The sequence below is a fragment of the Babylonia areolata genome, chromosome 2, assembly GCF_041734735.1.
Source record: "Babylonia areolata isolate BAREFJ2019XMU chromosome 2, ASM4173473v1, whole genome shotgun sequence".
NCBI classification, from domain to species: Eukaryota; Metazoa; Mollusca; class Gastropoda; order Neogastropoda; family Buccinidae; genus Babylonia; species Babylonia areolata.
The window spans coordinates 49,933,124-49,945,623 of record NC_134877.1 but is presented as its reverse complement, the minus strand read 5'-3'; the positions used below and the strand labels follow the sequence as shown (position 1 = coordinate 49,945,623).

The following is a 12,500-nucleotide window of genomic DNA, read 5'->3' as shown; positions in this document are numbered from 1 at the left end:
ACCCTATCAAAGGTGAGTTTTTGATGAAAAAGGTGCATCACTGTCTTGTCTTGTCTTGTCTTGTCTTGTCTTGTCCTGTCTTGGCTTTTCTCCTCTCTCTCTCTCTCTCTGTCTCTCTCTCTGTTTCTCTCTCTCTCTCTCTGTCTGTCTGTCTCTTTCTCTCTCAGTCTGTCTCTCTCTATGTCTGTCTGTCTGTCTATCCTATTATTTCTGTCTCTCTCCCTCTCTTTCGCTCGCTTTTTTTTCTCCTTTTTTTCTAATTTCATGGTCCAGTGAATCAATAAATGACACGTGCTTCTGTCAACACCGGAATGGTGACCAATAATATTTTCTTGTTGCTAACGATGATGTGAATGAGAATATTCAGTCAGTGGTTCAGTCAGATCTTTATTCGTTACGCCACTCAGAAGATATAGTGGTTAATGAGTTAGGTAGATTATTGCTTGAGATGAGGTACAGGGCGGTTTTCGTGCAGGTTATTCGACTGTTGATAGCATTTATGTTTTGTAAGCAGTTGTCTAGAAATATTTGTTGAAAATGTCAGGAAAAGTCTGTCTTTGTTTTGTAGATTTTAAGAAAGCTTTTGACCGTGTAAACAGAGCAACATTGTGGAAGACTCTACGTCAGGTAGGTATCGGTGGGAAAATGCTTCTCATTTTGACCAGTATCTACAAGTCTCTGCTCTCTTCTGTGCGATGCCAAGACAGTATCACTGAATTTTTCGAGTGTCCCATTGTGGTGAGACAGGGATGTGTGCTTTCACCCATTTCATTTTCTTTCTTATTTAATGAATTGGCCCTTGAAATTGCAAGAAATGGTAAGCATGTTGTCCAGCTTTCAACAGATATTGTGGTGATTTTATTAATTTTGTTTGCAGCTGATGATTGTAGCCCTGACCTCTTACTCAGCTGCTGGCTTACAAAACCAGATAAACATTTTGAAAAGTTTCGCTGACACTTTTGACATGGAATTAAATCTATCCAAAACAAAAGTTATTGTTTTTCACAAAGGAGGATTCCTGGTCGAGTGTGAGTCTTTTCAGACTGGGTGATGTGCCAGTCAGTGTCTTTTTTAAGATTTTTTATTATCAGATTTTGCCAATATTGATGTATGGTGCCGAAATATGGGGATTTCAACAGATAGTTGTCTAGAAAAGGTACACTTATTTGCATGTAAGAGGTTGTTACGTGTTGGCCAGCAAACTCCTAACAGGATGATATATGGAGATTTGGGTAGATACACTTTGTATATAACCTTGGCAGTGGGATTTGATAAGTACTGGCTTCGCTTGATCACAATGACACCAGAGCGACTCCATCACGAGGCCTATTTAATGTCACGTGCTATGAGTGAATCAGGCAAGAAATCTTGGGTGTTTCACCTCAAGAACCTCGTATGGGACAACGGCGTCTTTGAAGCATGGCAGCAGCAAGGCGTAGGTAACGCACGTGTCTTCGTGAGTACCTTGAGAGAGAGATTGGTCAGTAGTTTCTTACGGGAATGGGAAGAAGGAATACAGACTAGCCAACGCTCTAAATTTTATGCCCATTCAAGGTTGAGCCATATGTGGACTGTTAACAGTTACGTTGTTACAAGATTGCATATGCTCAAAACTTTTATTCAGATTGGGCTTTTCACCCATTAACTCTCATATGTTTCGCCACCGAGCAGATTTATCCCCTCAGCAGATACTATGCCCAATGTGTAAGCTTGAAATCGAAGTTGAAAACCATGTTTTGTTTGTTCAGCTAATGTAGCTTTACGCAACGAGTTCTTGAATGACCTATTCCCCAACTCCCCATTGAAATGAACCTTATGTGTTTCTTCAATAAAACATCATCATCGTCATCATCATCATCATCATCATCATCGTCTCTCTCTCTTTCTGTGTGTGTGTGTGTGTGTGTGTGTGTGTGTGTGTCTCAGTGTCTGTCTGTCTGTCTATCCTATTATTTCTCTCTCTCCCTCTCTTTTGCTCGTTCTTTTTTCTTTTTTTTATATATAATTTCATGGTCCAGTGAATCAATAAACGACACGTGCTTCTGTCAACACCGAAACGGCGACCAATAATATTTTCTTGTTGGTGTATAATGTCTCACACACACACACACACACACACACACACACACACACACACACACACACACACACACTACCAGTTGTTGTGTGAATAACAAAAAGACCTTATCATTGTTGACTCATATCAAGCACGTGTGCGAAGTTACATGTACATACATACATACATACGCACAGACAGACAGTCAACACCGAAACGGCGACCAATAATATTTTGTTGTTGGTGTATAATGTTACACGCACACACACGCGCGCGTGCGCGTGCACTGACGACAAGTTATTGTGTGGATAACAAAAAGAACTTATCATTGTTGACCCATATTAAGCGCGCATGCGAAGTTGCATGTACATGCACACATACATCATGTACAGACAGACAGACATCAGACATACAGACTTACATAAATAACATAATGCACATTAATTCATTTCATTCAAAATTCGAGAATATCTTTCAACTGATAATCTCACCGAAATTAAATGGTTTTTGTGTGGAAATACAGTTGACATTTCCCCTGTTGTTGTTGTTGTTGTTTTATGCCAGTCGCCTTATGGTTGTTGGGCCGGTAAATGATAATTATATCCAAAGCCATGAGGACAGGAATGCCATTCATAGTAGATTTCAATTTTCTCTTTTCCCTTCCTGCTCTAAGTTCCCCCTCTCTTTCCGTTTCAGCCTCCTTCCTTCTGTTCCCCTTGATTATTCCTCTTTCCGTTCTTTTCACTGTGTTGATCAGCTGGGATCAAATCGCTTCCTTTGACTGTTACTCGTTCTTCAGTTCTTTCTTCATTTCATTTTTAGCATTTTTCCAGTATTGCGAATAAGATAATTTTAAGTTTAGATAGATAAGATCGTTGATTCCTTGAAACGCTGTGTATACTTTGCTGACAATTAAACGATATTAGAAAATAAAATCGTCAGTTCCTAGAAATAGTTTATGTACTCCGCTGATGATAAAAGACATTCAGGAAAATAAATAACCGACTCGACATGAAGTTGTATGTGTCTCAGTGAGCAAGAGAATTAAAAAAAAATTGGGTGGGAGTGTGAGGACGGGGCTAGAAATGAACTTGAAGACAACTGAATGACAAAAATTGAAAATTCTCTCTCTCTCTCTCTCTCTCTCTCTCTCTCTCTCTCTCTCTCTCTCTCTCTCTCCAGCAGGTCTTCTCCGCCCAGAAACAACCTTCCAAAAGAGGTCAGAAAAAAAGAACAGCAAATAACGTCAGCAGACCACAGGCAGCGTACTTTACACCAGCCCTCGACAAACATGATCTCGCTCAATGCTCCACTGCAAGTGCCTGTGGTCCTAACTTTGGCGACGACGCTTGCGGTACACTTGCACGTGCAGGCCTATCCCACAGGCGCAGGCAAACAGGCATGCGCATTGCAGTCGCCGCAAGTGTGCCACAAAGGTTCGCCGCAGACCTCCGCTTCCCCGTACAGTCTGGTGGTGAAAGATAACGTCTACTCGCCTGGAACGCCTGTGAACGGTGAGCCAGGAACAAGGATGTGCTGTATAACTTGTGACGTTCTGTTTGGGGTGTGCATGTGTTGTATCGTAATTACAAGAAGAAGAAGCAGAACAACATCTACAACAACAACAACAACAACAACAACAACAACAACAATCATTTGATTTTCTAACCGAGTATGAAGAAACCCTCTGATGGCAACTGCAATTGCTATTCATGTCTGGTGTCTTCATCTGCTTCTGTGTTCGTGAGCTTCAACTCAAACGTTCACTCCCATGTACGAGTGAGCTTTTAGGTGTATGTCCGGTTGTCAGTCATCCTGTCATATGGCGGCCATACTCCGTTTTCGGAGTTGTGCATGCTGGGTATGTTTTCATAACTATCGCTCAACCAGCATGGATTGCGACATCTTTAACATGAGTATTTGATCTTCTGTATGCACATTCACACAAAGGGGGTTCAGGCACAAGCAGATCTGCACATCTGATGACATGGAAGATCGAAAAAGTGTCCACCCTTTATCCACAAGTTACTGCGACCGGGATTCAAACCCGGGACTGTAACCACTCTGCTTTTGCACCCGTCATAATACTAATGTGTGAAAGGTTCAAGGGAATATTACGTGCTTCTGCAACTTTTTGTCTGAATAAAACAGTTCCATAGAGAACTTGGTAATAATTTAAACAGTGCGTATTATTCAACCACAGCATAACGAACCAACCAGTTTTTTCTATGTACAAAGAGCAATAAAAAAAATAATTTTAAAAAAGCAGTTTTACTTTATCGTTTTAATGGAATATCAATTTGAATAGCATGTGATACTCAGCAATATCTGATGCAATGGTATGCTTTTTGTAATTGTTTTCGTGCCTTCTGAAATAAGACTAATATTACCTTTGTGGTCGGCTATGTTTTAATACGCTGTCAGTAAAATGCATTGTGTGGACAAATCACTATGGAAGTATCCGGTTATTTGAAGAATTTGACGACAGGAGATTTCGACCTTATGCTGTTAGGAATCGCCTAAGAGTGGATTTAACGAATCAATGCTTTAGCTTTTTATGGTTAGATTGTACACGGAGTTGGTTAATTAAGCTGATGATGACCTTGAAGTTGGAGTTTAACGACCCACTGGCAAAAAGCCATCAAGGTGAAGTTATTCAGGACTTTATTTTGGTCTTGGAGCTGGGAGTAATTGATTCTGTTCCATATGTGGACAGTGACCGTGCAAGTGACCAATGGGGGCACGCCATTTAAGGGGTTCCTGGTGGGTGCCCATCGGGTGGCGGGCAACACCACGGAATACCTGGGCTCGTTTGCAAATACGTCAGAGTCTCAGCCTCAGTGTGGCGACAATGGAGTAAGTCTGCCGTTGTCAGTTTGTTTGTTTTCGTTTGTTGTTGTTTCTGTTTTGGGGTTTTGTTTTTTGTTGTCTTTTTTAGATGAAAGAAAGGAAGAATGAATTAAACTGGACTGAGAACGTGACTAGGGGCGAGAGGGAGGATGGGGAACAGGGAGAAAAGGAGGATGAGGAACAGGGAGAGAAGGAGGATGAGGAACAGGGAGAAAAGGAGGATGAGGAACAGGGAGAAAAGGGAGAAAAGGAGGAGGAGGAACAGGGAGAAAAGGAGGATGAGGAACAGGGAGAAAAGGAGGATGGGGAACAGGGAGAAAAGGAGGATGGGGAAGAGGGAGAAAAGGAGGATGAGGAAGAGGGAGAAAAGGAGGATGAGGAACAGGGAGAGAAGGAGGATGGGGAAGAGGGAGAAAAGGAGGATGAGGAACAGGGAGAGAAGGAGGATGGGGAAGAGGGAGAAAAGGAGGATGAGGAAGAGGGAGAAAAGGAGGATGAGGAACAGGGAGAGAAGGAGGATGAGGAACAGGGAGAGAAGGAGGATGGGGAACAGGGAGAAAAGGAGGATGAGGAACAGGGAGAAAAGGAGGAACAGGGAGAAAAGGAGGATGAGGAACAGGGAGAAAAGGAGGATGAGGAACAGGGAGAAAAGGAGGATGGGGAACAGGGAGAAAAGGAGGAGGATGGGGAAGAGGGAGAAAAGGAGGATGGGGAAGAGGGAGAAAAGGAGGAAGAGGGAGAAAAGGAGGATGAGGAACAGGGAGAAAAGGAGGATGGGGAAGAGGGAGAAAAGGAGGATGGGGAACAGGGAGAAAAGGAGGATGAGGAAGAGGGAGAAAAGGAGGAAGAGGGAGAAAAGGAGGATGAGGAACAGGGAGAAAAGGAGGATGAGGAAGAGGGAGAAAAGGAGGAAGAGGGAGAAAAGGAGGATGAGGAACAGGGAGAAAAGGAGGATGAGGAAGAGGCAGAAAAGGATGAGGAAGAGGGAGAAAAGGAGGATGAGGAACAGGGAGAAAAGGAGGATGGGGAAGAGGGAGAAAAGGAGGATGAGGAAGAGGGAGAAAAGGAGGATGAGGAAGAGGGAGAAAAGGAGGAAGAGGCGGAGCGGGGGGAGGAGGGGTGACACGGAAAACGATGCTACAGGAGTTATGAGGATGAGGTTGTCTGGGGGACTGAGACCTGAATGTGGGTAGGAAGGAGGTGGCGAAGGAGGAGGAGGAGGATTAGGATGAAGAGGAAGTGGTGGATGAAGGGGGTGGGGCACATGGAGGGAAAAGGACGCCACAGAATTAGTGTCAGGATGCCTGGGAGACATGTCATAGGCAATCGATTCATTTGATTTCACAAACCGGACCGATCATACGAATGCGGACGAGGAGGAGAGAGCAGTGGAGAAAGAAAACACGTAGGTGGAGGAGGAGAGAACATGTAGGAGAAGGAGAAAACGGAGGAAGAAGTGAAGAAAGAGGAGACGCAGAATGAAGAGGGGAAGAAAAGGAAGGTGGGGTAACAATAAAAGAGTAGGAGCAAGACAATGAAAATGCCACGACTAAAACGAGGAAGGAAGAACAGGGAGAGGGTGGTGGGGGAGGAATAGTAGAAGACGTTGACGACGAACATAACGAGAACACAGGAGTAAGAACAATGTGAATGGAGAAAGAAGAAGAAGAACCGGAGCGTAAAAAAGCAAATTAAGAAACAAACAAAAATGCGGTTGCAGGACATCAGATCTGAATGTCCTCCCCTCCACACACAAGGGAAGAAAATCAATGTTGGCAGAGAAAGGTGACAATACGTACAGCCCTCACTGCATATAATTATTGTCGTCAGTTTTTAGAGTAAAAAAAAAATCATTGTAGAAATGATGATGGTATTATGATGATCACTACGATAAATGTTATAGTGAAGAGAGAGAGAGAGGGTGGGGGGGAATTGAAGATGCATTTTCTTTCTAAGGGGAATAGAATAAGCAAGCAATCGCTTTTTTTTTTTCGTCCACCCCTCAAACCGGAAAATGTCAAAAAACGATATGAAGAAAGACCACAAGAAATGAGTAAAAAATTTAAAAAATTAAAAATAAAAATAAAAGACTGGCTGTATGAAGACTGGCCCGGAGAAGGAGAAAAGGGAGGAGGAGGAGGGAGAAGAGATGAAGAAAAAGAAGAAGGAAGATGAGGGGTGGTTTGGGTGGAGGAGGAGGAGGGGGAGGGGGAGAAAAGGAGGATGGAGAGAAGGAGAGGGAGATTGCTGGAGGAGGAGGGGGAGAGGAGAAGGAGAACAAGAACAGGAAGAAGACCAGGAATAGAAAAAGGAGAAACCAAAAGAAGAAGAAAGAGCTTGAAAAAATGAGGACTGAAAGGAGGAGGAAGGAGAGAAAGAAGAAAAAGTAGGAGTGTATGTGTGCGCGGGCGTGTATGTGTGTTTCTGTGCTCATGTCTCTATGTGTGTGTACATGTGGATGTGTGTGTGTGTGTGTGTGCCGGTGTACATGACAGGTGTGTGTGTGTGTGTGTGTGTGTGTGTGTGTGTGTGTGTGTGTGTGTGTGTGTGTGTGTGTTCGTTCTTTAGTTTAACGTCTTTTCACTGTGATATTAGACGGGGGAAGGAAAAAATCGAGTGAGTGGAGGGGGCGGGGAAATTACTGTGTACGCATGCGAGTAAGTGAAAGTGTGTGTGTGTGTGCGCGCGCGTATATATATATATATATATATATATATATATATGTGTGTGTGTATGTGTGTGTGTGTGTGTTACATATAGAGAATGATTTAAGTTTTGCTTTAAAAAAAAAAAAGCATAACAGTATAACATATTTCTAATGAAAAACTAACAACTTTTACAGCGAACCAAGTGGACTATTTAACAAGGAGTTCAAAAGTCATACATTAGCAATGGACTGAAGATGATTTCAGTTCAGAGATTTGAGACTTCAACATATCGCAAGTTGGTGTGTGATCGGCTGTTATGTGAGCACCGCAGATGCAAGAAACACGTGTGTGTGTGTGTGTGTGTGTGTGTGGTCGTGCTTGCATTTCAGCAGAGAAAAACAGAGAGAGAGAGAGAGGAGGGGGGGGGGCGGAAGGGAGACGTATATGTGTGTGTGGTGTTATGTTGCTCAGAATACAGGCGTGACGCACACCGACCCCTCTGAGAAACAGTCTGTCGTTCTGGTCTGGACTCCTCCCTCGTCTGGACAGGACGACATTGTGTTCACGTGAGTCCCTGTGTGTGTGTGTGTGTGTGTGTGTGTGTGTGTGTTTGCGCGCATGAGAGTCCTACCCTCTGTGTGTGCGTTTGTGCGCACGCGAGTCCTACTCTGTGTGAGTGTGTGTGGGGTTTGTGTGCGTTTGCGCGCACGCGAGTCCTACCCTCTGTGTGTGTGTGTGTGTGGTGTGCGCGCGTGTGTGCGTGTGGTGTGCGCGTGTGTGTATGTGTAGTCTGTGTGTATGTAGTGGGGGTGTGGGGGTGGAGGAGGGGGTGCGAGCGCTCCCGTGTGTGTGTGTTTCTGTACATGACAGTGCATCCTTGTTCGTAAGCTGGCAAGAATATGTAGCCGGATGTGTGTATGTGTGAGTGTGTGTGTATGTGTGTGTGTGAGAGAGAGAGAGAGAGAAGGGGTATGGGGCCGGGAGGGGGGGGGGGGGGGGGAAGAAAGAGACCGACAGACAAAAAGAGAGTGATCGAATAGGAAGTTTACGTTTCAGCAAGTAAGAAAGAAAAACAGGCAGAATGTCAAAGACAGGAAATCACAGTAAAAAATAAAAAAATAAAAAATAAAAAAAAACATGGAAAGAAAGGAGAAAGACAAAAGAAAGACGGAGAAAGACGAGAAATTGGGCATTTGAAGTCAATGTTGGAGTCCACATGCACGCGCGTGCGTGCACGTATACACATACACACGCGCTTGCGCCTGTGTGCACGCACATCACTGAGTATACACATGTACATACACAAACACACACACACACACGGACTCAACCATGTTCAAAGTTGCAGCCTCCGAAGAAATGACAATTTTTATTTTGTGATTACAGAGGCGCCGTTGTTCAAAGTTTCAGCACCTACTGGGTAAATTTGACATCCGGGGTCCTCAAACCACGTGGTTACCCCCCAGCCAATCAAAACGTCACCACGACTGCGCCACCACCGACTACGCAACCAACGGTGACTCCACACTGATGTATTTCTGAGGCTTTCGTGTCCAGTTATTCTGACAACTTTAAAACCATAGGACTGCGTTTATGTTTTTTGCGTCCAGTACACCTGAACTGTCGGATAAGAGTTCTGTTTTGTCCCAGGCGTCCAGACATACTGATTGTTGATGCTATGTGTATGTGTATGTTTAATGAATGTTTGTCGCTCCCCTGTGCAGTTACATAATGTCATGTGGTAACGCCAATGCACACGCGCATGATTATGGACATACACAACATACAAGTGCGCACAGACACGTCGGTAATAACACGTTATGCACCGGGATACACATGCAGTGCGCACGTACATACACACACACATACTGCCAAAGACACAACGCTTTGCCCTCCTTGCTGCTATCATGATTAATGAAAAGACGTTACGTACACTAATGCACAAGGAGCAAATGTAATGACAATTTAAACAGGAAAAACGAGAAACAAAGCAGTGAGAACACACACTCGCACGCGCGCGTGCACACACACACACACACACCCACGCACCCACATCCCACCACAGTCAATAGCAAACGACCAACCAACAAAACAAGCACTGATTTACGTTTGAAAACAAAACCAAAACAAAACTTCTAATTCTTATATTTCTGACCTTGTCAGTGTTTACACTCCCACAAGAAATCTCCGCTCTTCCTCTGACTGTTGCCTTTTGAAACTTCCTCGTGTCAATACAAGATGATCCATGGTGAACGTTCTTTCTTCTTTGCTGCTCCTCACGTCTGGAACAACCTTCCTTATCATATCCGTGCATCTGATTCTATTTCTGCTTTTCGCTCATCACTAAAGACTCGTCTTTTTAAAACCTATCTATAAGTACTTTCAGCTTCCTTTTCTCCAACACCACCCATGTCAGCTCACTTTGGATGTATGTAGAGTGGGAAAGGGAGAGTGTGAGTGGGGGGAGGGGTTTTTGAGAAAGAGTGGCCATGAATTTTTTATGTTACTTGTAATATTTTTCTTTCATGTAAAGCGCCTTGAGCTCTTAGTGAGAAAGGGCGCTATATAAATGTACATTATTATTATTATTATTATGACCTCTCCCCAGACAACCCACTTTCCCAAAGACCCAGGCTGTGGCCAGACGAAAGCCTGCTATGGCGACTGTCATGGTGACGTCAACTGCACCTTCCTGGCCACGTGGTACAAAGCCAACCAATCACTGGTCATCTCCTTCAAATCCGCTGTCGCTTCCGGGAACAACTTGTGGGTGGCCTTGGGCTTTGGAACTCAGGCCAAAATGGTGTGTGGTTAACGGAGAAAACGGATGGATGGATGGATGGATGGGTGGACGGAAAAAATGACGAAAGGAAGGATAGAAAGAGGGGGGAAGGGGTGTAAAGACGGAAGATACGTCGGATGGATGTTGGAAGAAGTTGTTGTTTTTGTTTTTTCTAACAAAGGTTTATATAAGTTTTAAAACTGCACACACACACACACACACACACACACACACACACACACACACACACACACACACACAAAGATGGAAGGAAAGAAAGAAAAAAAACCCACCAAAAACACTTTTGAAATTAACATGACTAGGGGTACATGATGGCACACACAGACACACACACAGAGGACACACACACACACACACACACACACACACACACACACACACACACACACACACACACAAAGATGGAAGGAAAGAAAGAAAAAAAAAACCAACACACCCAAAAACACTTTTGAAATTAACATGACTAGGGGCACAGGATGGCAAAAGTAAGAACTCAACACGTGTGAACCAGGGACAGACAAAGGGATGGAGGGGGTGCAGGCGGGATGGAGACACACACTACAACCTGAAAGTGTATGAACGACAGGAAAAACACAGACAGACAGGCCTGTATATCTACGGACAAAGAGAGAGAGACACACACACACACACATTGACAGAGACAAGCAGATAGAAAGAGACTGAGCAGTGACTGAACAAGTTGGAGAATGTCTTTGTGCTTGATAAACCGAGTGAGCAGCACACAGGTGTGAGACAAATAAGCGAAATATAGACAGGTAGATAACAGGCAAGCTGACTGGTGTGTGTGTGTGTGTGTGTGTGTGCGTGCGTGCGTGCGTGTGTGTGTGTGCACGTGTGTGTGTGCGTGTGTACATATATGTGCAGAATCCAGCAAGTGTGACAGAATGCGTGACAAACAACGGGGAAATTCAAGCCTTCAGTGCCTACAACGAGAATTATGAGAACAAGAAAGTCAGCCCTGATGTGAGTTTGCCAGAAAACTAAACCTTATACTACTACTACTACTGATAATGATGATAATAATAATAATAATAATAATAATAATAATAATAAATGATAATGCTAAACACAACAACGAAAACAACAAAATACTACTACCTCTACTACAACTATTAGTACTACTAAGAATGATAATAATGCTAAACACAAGAACAACAGAATACTACTACTACTACTACTACTACTACTACGAATAATAATGATAATAACAATAATAATAATAGCAATGATAATGATAATAATAAAATAAAATAACCCCACACTGTTAGATAATGACATCACTTTTTGTCGGAAAACAACTCAAATGTCATAAGAATTAACTCAAGCTGTCGCTGAAAGGAATTTCAATGCCGAAAACATAAACATCAACAATAATAAAAATGATGATGAAAATGATGTGATATACATTTTTTCTCTGGAACAGTCCAGCTAGTTTGGGAAAACACATACGATGTAGCCTTCACGTTTTTCATGCAGGCCAAGATAGGACTGAGCAACGCGACAGGGAGTGTGGTGGACGGGGTTTTCACGTGCACAGTTCACCGCCAGATTGTTGTGAAGGGAGGGGGACCTCAAGTCTACAACCTGACAACACCTTTCCACATCCTGATGGCTAGAGGAGAGGCTAATGGTCAGTGTGTGTGTGTGTGTGTATGTGTGTGTGTGTGTGTGCGCGCGCGCGCACTTGGGTTTTGAATTTTGCTTCCAACAGAATGGTATATTACATGCATAATTTCAGCACTGCTGTATGAATATGCTTCTGATAATAGTATATAATACGTGTACGGACGATGTTTGTGATTATATTATCATTAACGTTCCTAAACCTTTTTTTTTTTCTCCGGCAAGAAATAAGTGAAACGAATTCTCTGTGGTAAGTAGTTTCAAAATCATTTCGCAGGCTGGGACCCACTGCCACACGACCAATCCAACGCCTTCGTGACAGAAAACCACTATGACGTCACCTCTCACGTGGACATTGGCGCGCGTGCGCAGTCGACTGTTCTGGTGAAACTTCACGGCTGCTTGATGACTCTGGCTTGGATCCTTTCGGCGAGTATCGGAGTTCTGGTGGCGCGCTTTTTCAAACACGTCTGGCCTACAGAGACTGCCTGTGGAGTCA

The 12,500-nt window shown here is 43.6% G+C and overlaps 1 protein-coding gene across 2 annotated transcripts in view; it reads left to right on the top strand.

Annotated features, from left to right (window-relative positions):
• Positions 1-12,500, top strand: part of LOC143302243 (putative ferric-chelate reductase 1) — a 23,563-nt gene that overhangs the window by 2,320 nt on the left and 8,743 nt on the right. The window contains exons 2-9 of one of the 2 annotated variants that reach the window (XM_076616840.1): positions 3,242-3,570; positions 4,773-4,912; positions 8,026-8,120; positions 8,941-9,070; positions 10,163-10,357; positions 11,243-11,341; positions 11,855-12,008; positions 12,279-12,500. The exon at positions 12,279-12,500 is cut by the window's right edge and continues 14 nt beyond it. In XM_076616840.1, the coding sequence (XP_076472955.1) occupies positions 3,348-3,570; positions 4,773-4,912; positions 8,026-8,120; positions 8,941-9,070; positions 10,163-10,357; positions 11,243-11,341; positions 11,855-12,008; positions 12,279-12,500 (1,258 nt within the window). In that variant the 5' untranslated portion in view covers positions 3,242-3,347. Of the gene's footprint in view, positions 1-3,238; positions 3,571-4,772; positions 4,913-8,025; positions 8,121-8,940; positions 9,071-10,162; positions 10,358-11,242; positions 11,342-11,854; positions 12,009-12,278 lie in introns of both variants that reach the window. The other variant, XM_076616831.1, reaches the window with a different exon arrangement.